Genomic DNA, 19578 nt, shown 5'->3' on the forward strand with positions numbered 1-19578 from the left:
TCCTTAAGTGACTCAATAATTCTTTATGGTCAGTGGTATTGAAGGCAGTTAATAGTCGAAACACCAGCATGGGGCTCCTAGTTTTCATCCAGGAAGAGGTTTTTCAGTCACTTGTGTCTTTGTGCCAGTTTGACAGAGGCCAAAAAGATCAGACCTCCTAGATACCAGGGGAATTCTTTCTACAACCATCAAGAGGAGAAAATGTGATGTTGGTCAATAATAGGGATAGATTGATAATGTCAAGTAATAATTTTTTGATCAAAGGCCACAAAAATGCTATTTTTTAAAGTTTGTGGGTCTGAAGCATAGGCTGCAGGGTAAAGATCTCTCAACACCCCCTTCATTGAGCTTTACTGATTGAAATCATATGCTCTCAGGACCTTCCTTTTTACCCTGCAAGCAAACAGCTCATACAGAAAACCTGGTCATAAATATCAAGCAGTTGCTTCCCAAGAGAAAGTACTTAGTCCAGCTACCAAGAGGAGAAAGTCACAGTTTACTGGATTGAAATAAATCTTTTCTATGAAACGTTGCAGATATACTGGTGAAGAAAAAGAATTTCTTCTTTGTTTCTGCACTACCCTAGTTTAAGTGTTTTAACCATCTTTATTCTGCAACTGAGTAGCCTGTGCAAGATGTTTCTATCTGTGGTACTGTGACCAACTTCCGTCTTGTTTCATGCGTGTCCAATTTGCCAAAAAAGATGGTAAGTTATGAAGATATACAGTAAAGAGAGTGCCTAAGGGCTGCCTCATCAATGGTGAAGGACACTACCATTTAATTTCGCAGAAGTGCTGAAAATTAAGGAAAACTTAGCAAGGTTCTTGAACATATATGAATCACTTTAACTTTTCTTTTCCTTTGAAATAAAGGTGTACACAGTAGGTCCAGATTACGCACATGCTGAAGCTCGAAAATCCCCTGCTCTAGATGGCAAAGTAGAACGAGACAGTGAAGGAAAAGAAGTGAGGTATCCAGTCATTCTGAATGCAAGAGAGAAGTTGATAGCCTGGAAAGTATGCCTTGCATTTAAGGTAAATGGGTCTAGGCTATCTGATCAAACATTTAGTACTAATGTACTGTTTACTAGGTGAAACTTCTGCAGGAATTCAGTGCTCAGAAGCAGAGATCTTATTGTTGCAGAACTTTGGGGATATAGCAATAAGTTTACCTGAACTTTCGTGTTTTATTTAATTAGATGACTTCTCTTGTGTCAAATACTTAAGTTCATTGATACTCTTATCCTTGTTGTGGATGAACTGAGACCTCTAAATGCAGAAAGCACACATAAAATATATGGTTTGTTTTGTTTACAGTGTGACGTGTGTGAGCATGTATGCATTTGTGCGCAGAGTAATTTGTAAAGGCTATTTTTTTTAATTAAGCAAATATATTTGCATGGGGTTTATACTCAATAGCAAGCATAGCTGCAGTTAGTCATGTGTTTATGTTTAAGTCTGAGCCAAAGCAAACACTGAGGAAAAGTGATAAAGCCGTCTTCAGAGTGGCAGTGCCAGGAGTCCCAAATAAAACACTTTTTATGAAATAATCTAGGAAAGCAGTTAAATGTCCTCGTTGGCAGCCATTTCAATCTATGCTGTCTGTATGCATCTATGGGTATATACTGTACTTCAGTGATCTCCAACCTTTTTAAGTAGGAGATCACTTTTGGCATTTAAAAGCAACTCAAGATCTACTGTGTACTGCCTCCACCCCCACCCCCCATCACCCAGCAGGTAAGTCTGTGGGGAGGGAATTGGGGACAGATCAAGGCAGAGGGAGAAAAATTATTTGGGGGTGTGCCTCCCCCAGCAGGTAAGTCCCATCCAGCCAGGGCCCCACACAACATACCCCTACTCCTGCCTTTGCAGCACTGTCCGTCACCGCAGGGGCCTTGATCTAGCCCCCGCCTCTTCCTTCCCATGGATTGACCTGCTGGGCGTGTGTGTGCTTGCACACAGGCACTCAGTTCCCCACCCCAGCTTCGGAACGACTCCAAGGGGCTCCCATATCTACTGGTGGATCAAGATTCACTGGTTGGTGACCACTGCCGTATCTACTCTAAGACAGCCCCCCAATAATTAGATTCTACATATGGAAAATTTATACATTTGTTATAATTTTCCAGGTATAGAAGCTAAGTGTTGGAAGGTTGTCTTGAATTCTACTCCCTCTTCTCTCCTCCCCCACCCCCACCAGCTACAGCAGGGAAAGCAGTGGCAGGGGGGTGTCAGATGGCCTCTCCCACTTCTTCCCCTTGCAACCTTCCTGCCCCTGCTGCCACCTGCACATCCCCATCTCCTCACAGCCTCTGACCTTCTCTCTCTTCCCTCCCCCCTGTCAGACACTGCTCCAGCTGCTCTGACCAGGTCCTGGAGCACAGCAGTGGAAGCTTGGGAAGGTAGTGCAGTAGTGTTTGTGCTGCTGATTGGCTGGGCACAAGAATCTGCCATGTGCTCCATGCCCATGCCCGGGAGAGACTCCAGTCTGAGCCAGAGAAGAGCTGTCCCTGACAGTAAGGGGAAGGGAAGGGAAGGGCATGGGCGGGAGGCTGCTATAGGTCTGACTCTAGCTCCAACCTCAGCTCTGGGCCAGAGTCAGAGCTGTAGCAGCTGCCAGCTCTCCACTCTGCTTCACGTGCACATATAAGACAAGGGGCTTTTTTCCCAGTTTCCCAAGGGGGGAAGGGGGAGGACTTATATTCAGGTAAATACAGTATCTATGTGGTCTCAATGTACATTGGTTAATTTTCACTTAGCATATTACCAGAACTCCTTCTCTTCTTTCTAAAAGGACTCTAAATGTATAATCTGGTGTAACAAACTTGTTCTAGTTTGGACTCTTAAAACAGATCTACTTTTGATTCTACATTTGTATAGTGCCTGGTCTGGTGGGGTTCTGATCCATATTTATCATTACTAAATTCTAGATGATAAAAATATATATGGGCATGCTACTTTAATGGTCATTTTCAAGGTATTATTTTGGAATCTCACATGTAATAGTATTTTTTAAATATATTACATTTAGAAAATATATATATATTTATTTATAACTTCTAGCTATTCAGAAAGGCAGAGAGAGTTCTTTCCTTGCCTTTCAGCACTAACAGATAAAGTAATTCTTCCAGTTAAATCTGGGTTTCAACTAAAGGCAGTATTTGGCTTGAATTCCTTTAGCTAGGAATATGTAAGGAAATAGGAACCCATCCTTGCACATCAAGCTAATAAGAAAGCATTGTATGTATAAATCAAGCTAATTTAATAAGGAGTCACTGGAAGACAGTAGGCACAAAGACTGTTGTTTGTTTCATGTTTTCAGATCAGAGTAATACTAAAACAACGTTTTAAGACGTGCAGATCAGAGCCTGGACATATGCCCATTAACTGGAATGGAAATAATCTGTACTTTTAACTGTTTATTCTTAACAGCAAACAGTTTGTGGCTTTGATTTGTTGCGTGCTAATGGACAATCCTATGTCTGTGACGTGAATGGCTTCAGTTTTGTAAAGAACTCCATGAAATATTATGATGATTGTGCTAAGATACTTGGGTAAGAGTTAATTATTTTGGACATTAAGTTAAATTATAATTACATTTCCGCACTTACTTTTTCTCCCCAAGTCTCCTTGAAATAAATGCACTGACTCTGGTACAAGCATTGTGTGAATATATACACTGAAATAAATGGAATAACTATATTAAAAGGGGCGTTTTGTTCTTATGACTAGACCCGATTTTTTTTTTTTTTTTTTTTTTTTTTTAAAAAAAAAAAAAAAGGGGGGTTGGTGTTTTTTTTTTAAAAAAAAAAAACCAAAAGGGCTCAGGCGTGTTTTTTTAAAAAAAAAAAACCAAAAGGGCTCAGGCGTGTTTTTTTAAAAAAAAAACACCAACCCCCCTTTTTTTTTTTTTTTTTTTTTTTTTTTTATGTAGACAAACACGACTGAGCCCATATGTGTCTATTTTCTGTAATGTGTCTGCATATTAAGTGTGTGTGTGCTTATGACAGACAAGGCATCTGGCGTTTACATATATCGGGTATCTGTCTGTAAATTTCAGCAATTGAGAGAAATATTGTTTGATTTGTGAAGGCAAGGTTGTTCTTCAAATATCTTCTCCTGCGTGGGATAATGCAATAAAATGTTTTGTTTGTTGGCAATATCACTATCCAGTTGTTACCAATATGCTTCCATGCATAACTTCTTTGAGGAAAAAATGAAATTGCATGGTACATTGCTCTAACATTTGATGTATGTGCTTATAAAGCTGTTTGATAAAAATGTCCTAGTTATTTCTTTTATATTCTTGTTTTTATTTTTGTGTTGAAGCAGCTTTCAGAAAATATCTAGATATGTTTTTGACTTTTAAAGTTTCAGATGCCCCCAAAGGGCTGAGAATCTAGCCCAGGATTAGAACTGAATCCTCCTGACTCTGCTCCTTTTATCTGCTATCGTGGTAGCAGAGAAGGATAATAAGAGATTATACAGAGAAAGAAATCTGACTATGTCAGTGAAGCATCTTTCTTAAACTAGATTGATCTTCTGTTGGCTAGTTAAGCTGGCTTTACAGCCAGATTACATGGTTGATACAGTGCAAAAAGCTCACTGCTGAGTGATCTGGCACCAGTCCTGAAGTAAGAGAAATAGTTCCTGGTTCAACTGAAATCCTAGATAGCATCAACTTTAGGATCATTTGCTGTAAATCACTTATTTATTAAAGTTGGTGGAAAAAATTCTGAAGATCCATGTGTACTTCTCCTCAGTTTTGCAGACAAGTGAAACTAGGTATGAGCTACACTGTTAAGAGCTTTCAATTAAAATTTTTCCATATGCTAAAAAATTGTTATAGCTGAATTACATAATTGGCCAACAATTTTGAGAGCCCCGCAGTGAGGAGGGGAAGTGCTGGGGTTGGCTATGGAGTGTGTGGTCCCCAGCCACTTACATGCTGAACGATCCTGCTCTAGCCTTTTAACAGTCTAATAACTTACTTTTGAGCCTGAATCCCCTATTGTTGTGCATGTCATGAATACCATTGCATTTTAATTAGCCAGCCTTTGTGAAGGTTTAACCATGAAGGATCTACACACAAATTGATGGGTTGATCCTTGTGTTGTAATCTTTGCACCATCTGCTTGATGCCATCTTGAAGCTGGGTGACTAACTTCCAACATTTCTAATGCGCTGTCCAATGATACCCTAAGTCTCTCTCTTTTTTTACCTTTTTCTGTTTTATAGGAAGAGCATTTAACTACATTGTCTCTTGTTTGTTCTTGCCATTTTTACTTGTTATTAGACAAATTTAACACGTTTTATAATCATTCAGAAACGCTGTGAACCAGTTTAGAATCTCCTTTTCTATGATGCACAGTGGGCGCATCTACATATACAATTAATGCACCTGAATTTTCTGAGCAAAAAATTCAGGCTCATTAATGTGTTGCCGGGCGCATGGCTACATGTGTGCCCCCATTGGGAGCAAATTGCATCTGACAGGAGCAGCCCAGTCCAGGGCTGCTCCTGCCCTTCTCTGCCCCCCCTGCAGCAACCAGAGGGAGCTCTAAGGGCTGGCAAAGGGCACGGGGCAGGGTGGGGGCAGTCCTGACTTCTGCCAGGCAGGGAGAACTGTATTGGCTGCAGAGGCAGCCGTCTTCCTGGCCATGTGGCGATTGGGACAAACCCCTCTTTCTTTTTTCTTTTTTTCTCTCAGGCCAGCCAGCCAAACTTGCAACAAAACCTGTTACAAAAAGGTTTCGGCACAGGAACTAACAGCCACCCATTAACACTAAACATAATGTCATGGGGAACCAATCAGAGGGCAGTCTCTGCAGCCTTCTAGACTGCATTCACCCCTGGGGTGAAAAGGGCATGTAGGTGTACTACTTACAAAAATATTTACAGCAAATATTTGCATCAATATATGCTCCTCTCCTCCCTGCCTCCCCTTCAAATGTTTCCCACCAGAACTGCAGGCTAGAATTCAGCCTACTTAGACTCTTTCATCATATCTGCATACCAAGAATACATGTTTCATCAGGTCATTGTCTAATTCAGATAGTGCTAAATTGTCTTTGTAGACTATATGTTCAAGTATCCAAGTGTTCGATAGCATTAGTGTTTAAACATTTGAAAAATGAATAAAATACCTATAGAAACCCATCAGTGCTCAGTGTTTGTCTGATCAGCAGTCAGTTGGAAACAATTTATTTTTTAAGTAGCTAATAATATGTGCTGCTTGAGCCTGAAGTATTGCAACACTACAATTTAGTTTTCTTGTTTGTCCTTTAGAAATATCATAATGAGAGAACTTGCTCCCCAGTTTCAAATCCCATGGTCAATACCTTTAGAAGCAGAAGATATCCCTATTGTGCCAACTACCTCTGGAACAATGTAAGAGAAAACTAACTCTGCCTGAATTGTGTAAAAAGCTTATATAACTTGTGTGATTTTTTTTTTCTCTCTTCACAAGGTATGTCCAGTTGACTCTGAAAACTTATTTTGAGTGATGAAACCAAGAAATGAATTACAGTTGGTAATCCAGCTATTGAAGTTTCTGACCCATAGTAAAGCTGAGTATAGAACCAGCAGGTTTTTAAAGTGTAGTCTCTTCTACACACGACTTCTTTCATTGCTAAATATTATCTAGTACCTGCTTAACACACTTCAAACAAACATACTTGTTGACTAAATAAACCTCAAAATCAACATTTTTTGCAAAACTGCTTACTGTAGATACTCTGTAGTTAGCAGAGTCCTAAAACTTGCTTATAGTTTACTGCATCACTTTACATCATTTTCAGGTAACTTTTATGTTCTTACAGTCATTTCAATAACGTGATATATAATTTTAACTGAACTGCACATTTTAATAATATTAGAAGCCCTGCAGCTGCACGGAACTGTGAAATGTAACTTGTTTCTTTTCAGGATGGAGCTCAGATGTGTTATAGCTGTAATACGTCATGGGGACCGAACACCAAAACAAAAAATGAAAATGGAAGTTAAACATCAGAAGTAAGTCTCATTTTGGTAAAGGAAATTTGGTAGTTAGGGTACAGGTGCATGTTCAGTTGAACTAATTTAGTGGTGATTGTGCATGTGCTAGGTTCAAGCTTTTGTTTAAAACTTGCCTCTACTCTATGATATGTCCCTTCCTCTGCCTACATAGTTAAATCTTTCTTTCAAGGCCTCCTTCAACTTGTGTTTCCTGCTAATGTAACCACCTTCACTCCTGCCTTGATAGATGCATTTTTTATCTTGTTCAAAATGTTGAGGCAAAGATAATATTCCTTTTTTCACTACTTTGGTCATGTCTCCTCTTTGCCTCTCTGTTACCACCCTTTCTTTGGTTTTCCCTGTATCACTTTCACAAACTGTTAGTCTTTGCATTCAAAGCCCTTCATGAGAGATGTTCCCATCCTCTGCCAATTTTTGTCTTTTTTGTCTCTAGGTTACTTAATTTGTTGACCCCATTAATGCTTACTCTCCATCTTTTTCTAATGTGTCTGTACAATGCGACCCTGATCCATCAGTAGGTATCACTGCAGTTATAATTATTGTTCTAGGACTGGATTGTGCCATCACATCATAAAGAGCATATATGCCTTAATTCTTTAGAGCTCTATGATCAATATTGTATAGTTAGTAGCCTTTGGCTTTCTCTTCAGTGTTCTTTTGTTTCTTGTTTGTTTGAAAATTGAGAATAGATCCAGTCATTTCTGAGGATTCTTCATATCCTTTTGTTTAGTGTCCAGTCTTAGCTAAATAGCAGGAAAACTTTAAGGCATTGGCTAATGGCATGAGACTAAAGTGAGCAGAGACAGACTTGTGACACTAACATCTGAACAATCTTTCTCCATAGTTCAGACACTTTCTGATTTAGGGATTTAGTTCCAGCCTCCCTTCCTTTTTTTTTTAAATGTGATAATCTGTTTATTGACATAAAGTGTATTAATATCTAGCATTATATTTGATGTGTTTTAAATTAGTTATGCTTTCTCCTAAAGGTTTTTTGATCTCTTTGAAAAATGTGATGGATATAAGTCTGGAAAATTAAAACTGAAAAAACCAAAACAGTTGCAGGCAAGTTTGTTGTTGTTGTTGTTTAAGTTCTTCAACAGTCTGATAAATATAAGAATTTGTTCATATACTTTTTTGTTTTATTTTACTTTCTCTGTTAGGAAGTGCTTGATATAGCAAGACAGCTTCTAGTAGAACTTGGACAAAACAATGACTCTGAAATTGAAGAAAGCAAAGCAAAACTAGAACAGCTGAAAACTGTGTTGGAGATGTAAGTGCATCTTTTGGCCTCACATCAGTACTGAAATGATTGTTTTGATCTCTTTCATTATCAAAATGTGAATAATCTTTAGATTATAATGTCAAATAAGTCAAGGGCTTAATCCTTGTTTTTTAATGTATAGAGTAAAAGGATAATCTTGTGATTTAAGAAATTGGATGGTACTAAGGAGAGCTGGGTTAATTCCTCTCTCTGCCCTAGTTTTGTGGATGATTTGGAGTACTTAATCTGTGCTATCTTTCATTTCTCTGCTTATAAGGAGGAGACTTTCTTTGTTCTAAAGATTTATTAGTCATGTCCAGTTGGAGAGTAAGCTTTTTGAAGCGAAGTCTCTTCTTATGTAGTGATTAGAATACCATTGTGCTAGCTACAGGTGGAACCTAGAGACACGTCTATAATACAGTAAATAGAATTTATGTTGTGTTCTGTTTATATGTAGCAAATTGTATAAAGTATAATAAATAAAAGATCTTGTTGTTGGTAATTCTCATCTAATGTGAAAATTCATCATAACCTGAGAAAGCCTTAATATCTCATGTCTTTAACTTATGGTAGTTTCTCATTGCCACTTACTGCTGAAACTGATATTTAAAAAAAAACAGCAAAGGGTGGATAGAATAAATTAAGCATCAACAAGAAGTATAGGGGTCTTCCTGTTTTAGGTCTGAACCCCACAATTAATTTCTTGGGCAGTGCAGTAAGAAGGTGTAATGTATAATTACTGTTACACGTTGATGGCCATTTTAAACTTTTTATTGAATCTTGTCTAGGAGAACAGGTTAAACACAACAGACAGGACAGATTCTTGGATTTAGTGTATGTCAAAGTGATGGAGGAGTGTGGTAAATTGAAGTACGCATTTGACAGTCTTTGTGCATCTTAGCATGCTTTTTTCTTCCACTTTAGGTATGGACATTTTTCTGGCATAAATCGCAAAGTCCAGTTAACATATCTCCCTCATGGTTGCCCAAAAACTTCTAGTGAAGAAGAAGGTACAATATCATTGACACATAATCACTGACACATAGTATGTAGTATGCTTATATATTAACTCTAGAGTACATGGTGGTAAGCAAAACAGAATGAATACTGTATGTAAATTAACATTTGTGTTGTGGGCAAATAAGCACCATATTGCCTTACATCACTGTTTTTGTTGTGATACCATGAGTAGTGATCTCAAGTTGCTGAATTTCTATAATTATAGCTGTAATTTTCATTTTAACATGGTTTCATGAGTAGCAGAAAATATATAGGGAAGAAATTTTATAAACTATGCATCAGAAATATCTTTTAGAAAACTTACATTTTTTCCATGTACTACCACCACCTGTTTTTTTTTCATGAGTTTCTAAAACCCTGAAAATTTTGTTTATGGATATTTACAAGTAGTTAATGCACAAAACATCAACTTGCTGATTCTTAATATATTTAAATAAGTGAGATACCTTACCTATTTGTTTTCTCTGTAAGAAGAGTTTTGTTTGCTTTCTTAAAGTATCTGAGTTATGCTTTGTTTCAATGTTTGGTTGAATTATGCTTGATTTTTTTTTTTTTTTTTTTTTTCAAAGCAGTATAACTCTAGAGATAGAATAGCTCTTAAATGAGATGCACAGGACTGAATTCTTCATTTGCCCTTAAATAGATGTTTGGATTTGTTGGCCTGTTGCTTCTAACTTCTCTTTCTGCATTTGATTAGATAGCAAAAGAAATGAGCCTTCCCTACTGCTAGTTCTAAAATGGGGAGGAGAATTGACCCCTGCAGGCAGGGTTCAAGCCGAGGAGCTTGGAAGAGCTTTCAGGTGCATGTACCCCGGTGGACAAGGTAATTTGCCTGCACTGTATGTCATAAATTAGACCTTCTCAAAAATGAACAAGTACAGAATGAGAGTCTAAGAAGAATGTTTTTTTGGTAGGGGATTATGCTGGATTTCCTGGATGTGGTTTACTTAGATTACATAGTACGTATCGACATGATCTCAAAATATATGCTTCTGATGAGGGACGAGTTCAGATGACTGCAGCAGCTTTTGCAAAGGTACTGTGGGAAACTTTTCAACATAAAGCTATTGGTAAAACCCTTATTTATGTTCATTAGGAGATTGGGGATAATATATGGCTTCAGTACAACCCACTAAATAAAAGATTAAGTGTGTTTAGGGTGAACTTATGACTCATGGAAAGAGCAAGTTCTCATCCCTTATGTTAGAAACTATCCCATCATCAGAAGAGGAATGGTGTGGATGTCATTAGTGCATACTTCTGTTTTGCAGTCACTGAAAAGCATTTCACCCTTCTCAGTAAGTCACCTCTCAGTAAGACATAAGTAGACTGGACATAAGGAAAAACTTCTTTACTGTCTGAGTCTCTAGAGTCTGGAATAGACTCCCTCCAGAAGTGGTACAGGCATCTACTCTGGACATGTTCAAGAAGTGTTTGGATGGTTATCTTGCTTGGGTCATCTGACCCCAGCTGACTTCCTGCCCTTTGGGCAGGGGGCTGGACCCAATGATCTTGCCAAGTCCCTTCCAGTCCTAATGTCTATGAAATAATTTCACAATCCTTAAGATATCTTTATACTAAACACATTTGTTTCTCCCCCTATGCTTCTAATCTCTACCAAGAAGCCTAATGTGGGAAAGGGAACAAAATAAAGAGTTATGTACAGGCTTCATGGAATGTATAAGGTTTGAGGGTAGTATTTCAGATATTGGCAAGTTATTTGAACAATCTCTAGTTTACACTAACATATTGGGTCAACATTTTAGGGCATCCTTTTTGATCATTGTTTACTGTCTGGTGACTCATGTTTTCTCCAGGGACTACTAGCTTTAGAGGGAGAACTGACTCCTATTCTTGTCCAAATGGTAAAAAGCGCTAATATGAATGGTCTATTGGACAGTGACAGTGATTCTTTAAGTAGCTGCCAACATCGTGTTAAGGCAAGGCTCCATGAAATACTCCAGCGAGACAGAGAATTTACTCCTGAAGACTATGAAAAGGTTAGAATATATTACATGAATAACATTCTGTTAAAATAAGTGAGCAGTCTATATTCTAATACTTGGATGAAGACAATAGGTATTCATCTCAGGGTGGGGTTGGGGATGGGGGGGGTGGACTCCCTTGTACACTTCTGTAACAAATTTTAATAAGGAGGTTGTAGCAAACCTGGAATACTTATAAATTTGAGCTAATCAGTATACATGCTTTAATGTCCTAGAAAAAATTTCAACCTATTCCTTAAATGAAGTAGTGTTTATCTGTTGTATTATGTTTATTTGCTTTAGTATGTACATGCATACAATGTGTATGTATGTTTCTTTAATGACTTTAATCATATGCACTCTGTGGTATTCCACATACCTATCAAATATGTGACAGTAATGTGTTTGTTATAGAATCAGTCTGATTCTGGGAATGTGAAGATGCCCAAAATATAGGAGGATACCCTCTAATCAGCAAACACAAATCACTCTCCATACCAGCCCTAAAACAGTGTAATAGAATGTAGATTACATAGGCTTGCTACAAAATAAAACAAGGTGATTGTCCTCCAGCCTAGTGTCCTGTTTTGACAGAGGCAAAAGTAGATGCTTTAGAATATGGGTGCTCAACCCTTGGGCTGTGGGTCAGATCTGGCCCACGGAGCTGCATCATTCAGCTGGCTGGACACCTCAAGGGTCTGGAAATTTTGCGGCAGGGGAGTGGTGGCAGTGTTAATTGCCTCTCCCCTACTGCAAAATATATCCAGTCCTGCAGATCAGATAGTGTGGCTGGATCAGGGTGAGAGGGCAGCTTGATCAGGCCTGCAGGCTGAATCCATACCACTCATCCAGCCTGCAGGGCAAGAAGGCTGGGCACCACTACTTTAGTGGGAGAGTATATGAACAAGCCATGCCTAAAGTGATCCATCCCTTGTCATATCTTCTCTGACATCAACTGTCGTTGATTTAGTGATGTCAGAGGATACATCCCTGATTAATAGTCTCCTAATGGAGAAAAATGATAATAAAATACAATGTTGTTATGTCAAATTGCAGCTTAATCCATCTGGAAGCATCTCTCTGATAAAATCAATGCAAGTGATAAAAAATCCTGTGAAGACATGTGACAAGGTATATTCTTTGATCCAAAGCTTGACCTCTCAAATCAGACAGCGAATGGAAGATCCCAAGTCTGCAGGTAACAAAAATAGATTTTACTTTATCCATTTTAAACTACTAACTTTGCACAGGCATGAGACATGCAACCTTTCTTTATTAGGCTTGCTCTTCATACTTCATAGATTTTTAGGGTCAGAAGGGACCTTAGTAAGTCATTGAGTCCAACCTCATGCCCTGGGCAGGAAAGAGCGCTGGGGTCAGATGACCCCCATCTAGGTGCTTGTCTAGTCTCTTCTTAAAGAGCTCCAGGATAGAGGAGAGTACCACCTCCCTTGGAAGCCCATTCTAGACTTTGGCAACCCTCACCGTAAAGAATTTTTTCTTAATGTCTAATCTAAATCTGCTCATATCTAATCTAAATCACTTCATAAATGATATTTTGGGAGTTCATATACATTGACCATGAGTGTATAGTTTTAGAATAGAGATTTTACTCATTAAAATTAGCAACAAGTTTAACAAAAAAAACAACCGGTGGTGACATTACACTTATCAGTTATATCTAGTGTTTATGCTAGAAACTAAAGCAGTTGACTACTCAAATATTTTTAAGAATAATGCAAGGACTGGAATGCCTGTAGATCTGAGATCAGAGAAGGGCAGGAAAAATAGACTGCTATAAATCTGAGTGAAGACTGACTTCTGAATATTAGTATTTTCACTGAAGATTTTTGTTAGTTCAAAAACAGTGAAAGATCTCACTGGGCATGTCTACACATACATTTATGCTGGCTTAAATTTTACTGCACAGTAAGTGGAAGTAGGTCAGCATCTATACGTGCAGGTGCTAAAGCATATTAACGTTGTGTGTGTGGACTGACTTTAGTCCCAAGTCAGTCCACACACGTGTAGTGTTACTGTACAATAAAGTGTCTACATATGTATTACTATGTAGTAACTAATCAGGCATAAATTTTGATATCTTCATGATGCAGGTATCAAATTTCCACTCAAGTCAGCATAAGTTGTCGTATTTACCGCACAGTAGGGGCATGCATGTGTAGATGTGCACCTGTACTGCACAGTAATTTTGGTTACTGCACAGTAAATGCACATGTGTAGACCTGCCCATTGTGTACAAATTGTTCTCTGTATGTTGTAAACCATTAAAACATCATTTAATGGCTACAGTTCTGTAGGACTTGAATTGATAGTTAATATTGATGTTTTCCTGTGTCTGTTTTCTTCCAAATTCTTGTCGTGCCCCAGGGAGTATACATTCCTTTTCTTGGCAGTGTCCTGGCTCCTCTATCTCTAGCTTCTGGTCTTGGATTGTTACAGGAGTGAGAGAGAAATGGGGCATGACTCCTACTTGTCTTCAGGAAAAAAAATGCATCTAATTTTAAACTAAGTCCCTGAACAATTCTTGATTTGTCATGGTCTGCAATTTAGTGAATTCTCCTGTTCTAAACACTGTAAGTCTGCCTGACAAGCTGGTGATACTCTTGAGGTCATGTCTTGCTTCTGCTGGTATAGCTGTGCAGGTAGCAGCAGAACTACCCATATACATACTTATTCCCTTTTTTAGATTCTTTCAGATTAATGTTTGAGTATACCTTTTGTAATAGTATTCCCAGGCTTTCAGTTATTTTATCCTAATAGACTGTCACCTGGAGTAAACTAATATTGCTTTTATCTTTGAGGTTAATTTTGAAGTTGTAATCACAGTAATACTTTAATCACGTAGCTTTTAACTGATTTAAACTTTAAGCACTAAAGTACAAATATTCATCTGTCTAGATATTCAGCTTTACCATAGTGAAACACTAGAACTAATGCTGCGTAGGTGGTCCAAGTTGGAAAAGGACTTTAAAACAAAGAATGGAAGATATGATATCAGCAAAATCCCTGATATTTATGACTGTATAAAATATGATGTCCAGCATAATGGTTCCTTAAAATTAGAAAACACAATGGAATTATACAGGCTTTCAAAGGCATTAGCTGACATTGTGATTCCTCAGGTAAGTATTGTACAATATTTATTATTATTATTGCCTTTAATCCACATCTCTGAAAAATACTTTCTGTTTCCGGTGTTCAAAAAGCCATGAAATAGCTAGAAACCTTCAGTAGACCTTTCATTTACTGGTGAAATTGAACATTGCTAGTAAACAGTAGATTAGCTGGCCTCAATATAAATTGATAATTCTAGTTTATCTGATGTCACATTCCAAAAAATTTAGAGTGTATTTCTAGGCCTTAGTTCCAAGCTGCCCCTTTTCATTTGTCTTTCAAAGGTTTACTTAGGTTCATTATAATAGTAATCTATATCTGAAGTTACATTTTTGTCAACCTTTTGCTTTCAAAATGTGTTCTTGGGTTGTTTGCCACAGACGTCATAATCTCACTGACCTGAGTCTAAAGTTGACTTTTAAACTAAATGGGACTTACTGCTGCTAAAAAATTAGAATTCTTGAGCAAAAAAATACACTCAGGTCAAAGTTTCATAGAATTGAGCCCAGAGGGACCGTTTGATCAAGTCCAACCTCCTGCATATCTTAACTTAAGTTCTGTAATGAGGCCAGTAACTTAGACTACTGTAGCTTTCCACATATGGCATGCACCTCTTCTCCATTTCCTTCCCCCCCTTCAAAATCAGACACCCAAAATTAGGGTGCATATATTAAGCAGGGAAGATCTTTTCCTTGGTTGAAAAGAAGCGTACCTGAAGACCATGTGCATCCTATACAGCTACCAAGATGGCTAGTGCTCGTCTGGCTTGGCAAGTTGAAGTTGTGTGCTTAACCCTCTCATAGCCATAGATATTGGCTGAACACTGTCTCTTGGAACAATGCTTAATTTACAGAAACTTATATAAAGAACTACTTCCAGTGAAGAACTAACAGTCTTGTTACTGCCCTTGCAAGGGTCTGCGACCTAACTTTGTGTGACATTATGTTCTCAGGAAGACTTACCTTGAGTGTCCAGGAATGATGGCATCCCAGAAAATAGTCTGGGTGAGGCAGCAGGAATTTCCTGGTGTGGTAGGAAGTTCCTGCTGCCTCACTCAGACTGTCTTCTGGGATGTCACACTTCCTGGACACTGTGTTCCCATGAGAACTTACTCTGTTGCCCAGTCAGCCATGACTCTGAAGAAAGCTTTTTCTTTTTTTTTTTTTTTTTAAATATACATTCTGCCTTCTGAAAATGAGTTGTGCATCTTATTTGGGGGGTGTTTGTATGTGAGAAAATACAGTATTCTAAAACATTGTAGTCCATCAGAAACTAAACTACCACAGACAGAAAATAGGATGCCAAGGTGCCACCAGTGTCTGCAGTGGTAGGTGCAGATCGGGTGCGTAGGTGAGTAGGTAAGATTGGGTGTGTACACGTATACTAAGCCTATTTTAAAATAAAGCTACTTAACTAAGCCGACTTAACTAAAGTGACTTAAATTAAGTCACATCAGAGTGTACACAGGTACAGCTCCTTGACATGGGTAGCAGCCTTCTTGTGAACTAAGTCAACTTAACTAATGTGGCTCAAGATAATACACCTTGAAGGCATGCCTCGCAGATGGCATCCAGCTGTTAGTCACACCAGCCCCACACTGGGCTCCAGAATCCTCCTATCAGGACCCTGCTTCGATCCCTCTGCTCAGGCGGCCTACCACGCCATCATTTGGCCTGCCAAGCTCCCTGTAGCTATCTCCCTTCTTGGGTGTGGTCCCCCCGGGACCTTCAGCCACACAGACCTCGGCCTCACCTCCAAGGCCAGGTGGGACCCCAGGCCCTCAGCTCTGGGCGTCCCTCGCAGTGGGCCCCTGGCCCTTTTGACCTTCCTGGTCCTGGCCCCAGCATTGACCAGTCAAGGGGGTACTCTACCTCCGGCCTCTCTCACTAGCTCCACTCTCTCTCTCTCTCTCTTGGGTCCACCTTTCTGGATGTGGGAGCTGGGGTACCTCATACCACAACTGGTGCTCCAGGGTCTCACAGGGACTCTCACTCCCCACCTCGAGCAGCAGGTCATGCTGCTACTTCATATCTTATTTTTGACCCACACTTGGTCTCCGAGCAGTGGAGGACTTACCAGGGTCAGGACTCGCCCCTCTCTCTTGGGCTGAGCCCCCTGTACTCTGCCTCTAGCCCAGACTTCAGCCTCAGGCATCTGAAGACCTACCTGGGTCTATTCCCTTCACCTGGGGCTCCACACTGCCCCCTCGCTTGGGGCTCCACACTGCCCCCTCGCTTGGGGCTACTCATTTCTGCCCTCTTCACTCAGGGCCACAGGCTTCCCCCCAGTGGGCTCGGGTGGTCATAGCCATGCCTGACCCCAACTACCTTTCCTCCGGGTCTTGCACCCTACAGGCCTCAGGTGGCCTCAGCCATGGCTGGCCCCCACTCTCTCTTCTTGGGGTCTTGCACCCGACAGGGCTCAGTTGGCCATAGCCATGCCTGGCCCTGACTACCTCTGGTGTTACCAGACCCACCCGGGTCTGGGGGCTAGGGGTTAAGGCACCCCGACCCGCCTTTCACCTAGGTGGTAACTGGCCTGGCATTTCCTAGGAGTTCCCGCAGCACTGAGAGCCCCACCAGGCCACCCACTCCCAGCAGGGTGCAGTTTGTATAAGCAGCCAGAGCTCTAAAATGACTGCCTTAATCAAGCACCTGCTGGCTGCTTAGCTTTGGTCCTGCCACACACATTCCCCCTTTAAATGGTACCTAGGGGGTTTCCCCTGATGCTGCTCCAAAGCAGGCTTCCACTGGAGCCTGTGGGAGCCCCCAAGTAGCGAGCACCCTCAAGGGTGCTCTGCCATACACCTTCCCCCTTTGAATGAACTCTGGAGGGGGGGAGTTCCCTAGGCTGGCTTCTCTGCTGGGCTCTGCCCCAGCCTATTGCAGCCTCTGCCACGTGGCAAGCACCCCAGAGGTGCTTCGCCACAGTCACATTTAAGCCGACTCTGCTCCGTGTGTGTACACTCTGAAAGTTAAATTAGTTTTCAGAAATTCAGCCAGCTTAACTGTCAGAAAGTTAGTATATATGGACCCATTATGCCCAAATAATCTTAGTAGGTGATTCACATCTCATACTGCAGAAAACATCTAGTTACCTCTCAATTTTACCACAAAAAGTTGATTTTTTTTTTTGTTTGTTTGTTTTTCTTTCCACAAGCCCAAATTGGCAATTAGTTTGAGCTTTGGCATGTGACCAAAACGTACCAGCCAAGTACCTGAAAAAGAAGACTATAGGAATGAAAGCATATTAGTTTCATCTTTATATCATGACTCTACCTTGGGGGGTGGTATTTTCCTTTTTTAATAGACAATGCCAGACAGTGGCCTTGTCAAGATTAGGCATGGTGGCAGAATACTAAAGCTGAAGCTCACCCGCAGTTGATTATGATGAAAATAGGGTGCTTAGTTGTTCAGATTGATAATGATCTTAGCCATAATTCCTCTGTGTGCCATTGACTAATCGATAAAAAAGTGCCTTAACTACATAACCCTTTTATTTGACTCATCAGAAACTAGAAAAAATTGCCTTTGTATTTTGGCTTGGGGTGTTTTGGGGGTTTTTTTTGTTTGTTTGTTTTAATCTTGGTTAACTTTACTTGAAATACCCTGTAAGGACCTTTTTAAAGCTAGTGGCTGGTTGGGGTTGACCATGGGACTAGCTAACACATTGAGAAACTGAAAGGTTGAGAAAATACAAATTAACACACACATTAATTATATTTTTTTCTTTAGTATATTGTGAGTTTTACAGAGAATGAACTGCACTGAAATATTGAGGTGTCAGGTACCATTAGAAGAATGAAGCTGGGTTTGTGAGCTAGTGTGTGCTGCACAGCACTACAGAAATATATAATGCCAGGTGTTCAGAGGGTCACCTGTAACTGCTGGTTGTACAAAAAAGTGGATGTTCACCTAACTCATTTAAAGACATTTATTCTCCCAGGTTGGAAATACAAACTATCCATTTTTAAAATATATTTTTTGTGTGTTAATGCTACTATTTAAACTCCTGGTATAGTAACCTCAGATTCTTGTTGGCTGTATTTGACATTGATAGGATGTTAAATACAGAAACCTACTTTTCATGAGAGTCTCCTGTTTTCTAAAGGAGTTAAAATTGAAGCACTGTACGATTTAGTATGGTGCGTGGAGTGGTATGAAGGTGAATAAGTAGTATTTCATTGATTATAATGACTGAAAAAATTATAAGCGAGACAGATTGCTGTTGCTTTTCAGTATGCTTTAACCCCAAGGAAATTCATGCAAAATTAAGTTACAATTCAGACTAATGTAGTGAAGCTTTGCATTGAGTAGATTTTAATTGTCTTTTGGTGGTGGTTCACAAATAGAAATGAGACAATTCTGTTTACATGGTAGTATGCTCAGTACCCAAGGTGGTAAGAATGCAAGGGATATCCGGCCATGGTAGTCTTTTAACTATGCTTGTCTTTCAGATCACTTGATGTTCAGATTCAGTCAGGCTGAGGATAATATAGCAATATGCTGTAGGCTGGTGATGTTACTCATTACAGAACACCTGGAGGGAGGGGTTCCTTATTCTCTTTTTTCCCAATTAGATTTGACCACCAAATATCTTTCAGAAGTCGGAAAGGAAGATGCATCTTTTTTTAACAGTTGGTAGTGAGGTGAAGAAATTAAAACCTCTGCTTCTCAGGCCACAAAAGTGGCCTTTCAGAACATTCTTGGTTATAAGCAAGAGGATAGTGCAAAGCTTTGGTTGCTGATACGATTCAGTGGCCAAATCTCCGATTCGAATCAGGAGACCAATTAAAAGGTTTGAATTGATTCAAAGCCTCCAAATCAATTTGGAGAAGATTTTGAGAATTGGGTAGTTCCTGCTTGCCACTGCAGAGAGCGGGACCCGGACTCCATGCTGGTAATTGGTGGGGGGGGCTGGAGAAGAGGGTAGGGGACCATGGGGGGACCCCTGCCTGCTCCCCCAGTTCCCCTGAGCGCCCCTTGACCACCACCTGCTCTCCCAGCCCTGTCAGTGGCTGTCCCGACCAGCCCCAGCATCCTGGCATTTAAAAAAGCCCTGTTGCACTCACTGGCTGCTGCAGCGGCTGTCGGGACCTCTGGGGGCTCATGGCAGAGCTTCCCCCCCCCCCCACAAGGCAGGGTAGTGGGGAGCAGCA

The 19578-nt window shown here is 40.1% G+C and overlaps 1 protein-coding gene across 13 annotated transcripts in view; it reads left to right on the top strand.

The window, feature by feature from the left end:
- PPIP5K2 (diphosphoinositol pentakisphosphate kinase 2) overlaps positions 1–19578 on the top strand; it is a 120909-nt gene that overhangs the window by 55652 nt on the left and 45679 nt on the right. For all 13 annotated transcript variants that reach the window (XM_019517221.1, XM_019517220.1, XM_019517219.1 and 10 more), the window contains 12 exons: positions 873–1034; positions 3432–3553; positions 6288–6389; positions 6927–7013; positions 8006–8081; positions 8180–8289; positions 9205–9290; positions 9998–10123; positions 10215–10336; positions 11118–11300; positions 12342–12483; positions 14205–14428. In XM_019517221.1, coding sequence (XP_019372766.1) covers positions 873–1034; positions 3432–3553; positions 6288–6389; positions 6927–7013; positions 8006–8081; positions 8180–8289; positions 9205–9290; positions 9998–10123; positions 10215–10336; positions 11118–11300; positions 12342–12483; positions 14205–14428 — 1542 coding nt within the window. The remainder of the gene's footprint in view (positions 1–872; positions 1035–3431; positions 3554–6287; positions 6390–6926; positions 7014–8005; positions 8082–8179; positions 8290–9204; positions 9291–9997; positions 10124–10214; positions 10337–11117; positions 11301–12341; positions 12484–14204; positions 14429–19578) is intronic.

This window comes from Gavialis gangeticus, unplaced genomic scaffold, assembly GCF_001723915.1.
Source record: "Gavialis gangeticus isolate Ggan-Ray unplaced genomic scaffold, GavGan_comp1, whole genome shotgun sequence".
NCBI classification, from domain to species: Eukaryota; Metazoa; Chordata; order Crocodylia; family Gavialidae; genus Gavialis; species Gavialis gangeticus.